The 1,614-nt window shown below is 36.8% G+C and overlaps 1 protein-coding gene across 1 annotated transcript in view; it reads left to right on the top strand.

The window, feature by feature from the left end:
- Nucleotides 1-1,614, top strand: part of LOC104706973 (phosphate transporter PHO1-like) — a 4,694-nt gene that overhangs the window by 2,047 nt on the left and 1,033 nt on the right. The window contains exons 3-9 of the mRNA XM_010423219.1: nt 15-179; nt 273-321; nt 419-490; nt 578-707; nt 830-950; nt 1,085-1,334; nt 1,437-1,586. Coding sequence (XP_010421521.1) covers nt 15-179; nt 273-321; nt 419-490; nt 578-707; nt 830-950; nt 1,085-1,334; nt 1,437-1,586 — 937 coding nt within the window. The remainder of the gene's footprint in view (nt 1-14; nt 180-272; nt 322-418; nt 491-577; nt 708-829; nt 951-1,084; nt 1,335-1,436; nt 1,587-1,614) is intronic.

The following is a 1,614-nucleotide window of genomic DNA, read 5'->3' as shown; positions in this document are numbered from 1 at the left end:
GGTGGCGGTGCAAGATCCATAGCCACTGCCACTTCTGTCCTGTGGGAAGAGCTCGTCAACAACCCAAGAAGCGGCGGAGGAGATTTCATCAACCGGAAAAAGATTCAATGCGCCGAGAAGATGATACGAAGTGCCTTTGTTGAGCTCTATAGAGGTCTTGGCTTGCTAAAGACTTACAGGTAGATTCATTGACCGAATCAATATCATAATATTTTTATTTGGTAATGATTTATATGTTTTATAATTCTTGGTTTTGCTTTTTATTTTGGCAGCTCGTTGAATATGATAGCTTTTACAAAAATAATGAAGAAATTTGATAAGGTAAAGTGGCTTGTAGATCTTACTTTCGGTGATAAACCAATGACAAAAATATAATTATAGTGGTTAAATGATGAATCTTTTAAATATGGACCAACAGGTTTCTGGTCAGCAAGCATCATCAACTTATCTCAAAGTCGTAAAGAGATCGCAATTTATCAGCTCTGATAAGGTAATACTTAATCTTATAATTAGTTAAATAAAAGGAGGTCTAATGCTATGTATTGAAAGACTAATTGATTTATTAAAAAAAACGAAGGTGGTAAGACTGATGGACGAAGTGGAGTCCGTATTCACAAAGCACTTCGCCAACAATGACAGGAAAAAGGCCATGAAATTCTTGAAACCCCACCAGACTAAAGATTCTCACATGGTCACTTTCTTTGTTGGTACTTACCTTTTTATTTTCTCTATCTCTACTACTACTTTACTTCTTTTATTTTCAAGAAGAAAAAAAACAATTCACCAAGAGTTTAAACAAATTAAAATTGAGTTTTTTTTGGTTCTGCAGGATTGTTTACGGGTTGCTTCATCTCATTGTTTAGTATTTACATAATACTGGCACATCTTTCTGGAATCTTCACCTCTGGTGCGCAAGTCTCTTATATGGAGACTGTCTATCCTGTTTTCAGGTAATTAACGAATATATTTATTATTTGCAACATAAATATAAACATACCAATTCAACACAAAGAGAACAGATTAAATTATTTTGAGAATTTATTCTGATGATTTGTATATATTTTCGTTGTTTTACAAAATGCAGTGTTTTTGCGTTGCTGAGTCTACATATGTTCATGTACGGATGCAATCTGTTCATGTGGAAGAACACGAGGATAAACTATACGTTCATCTTCGAGTTTGCACCAAACACAGCATTGCGTTACCGAGACGCGTTTCTGATGGGAACCACGTTCATGACCTCCGTCGTGGCCGCTATGGTCGTACATCTCATCCTCCGCGCCGCCGGTTTCTCCGCCAGTCAAGTCGATACCATTCCTGGCATCCTCCTCCTGGTAAATTCAATTACTTAGGTTGATTAGTCATATCGAACGTTTTGACCGCAATCCTAGTTTCAAAACGCTAATATCTTTTTTTTTTGTGTGTGCATGCGACAGATCTTCATTTGTGTCTTGATTTGCCCTTTGGACACATTTTATCGTCCAACAAGATTCTGCTTCATTCGCATCTTGCGGAACATTGTTTGCTCGCCTTTCTACAAGGTACCAATACTTTGGTTACTTTCAACACAAGCGATCTGCAGAAACGTGATTTTAATGTTTATTGGTTTTTGTA

The sequence above is a fragment of the Camelina sativa genome, chromosome 1, assembly GCF_000633955.1.
Source record: "Camelina sativa cultivar DH55 chromosome 1, Cs, whole genome shotgun sequence".
Classification (NCBI taxonomy): Eukaryota; Viridiplantae; Streptophyta; class Magnoliopsida; order Brassicales; family Brassicaceae; genus Camelina; species Camelina sativa.
This window is presented reverse-complemented; position numbering and strand designations above follow the sequence as displayed.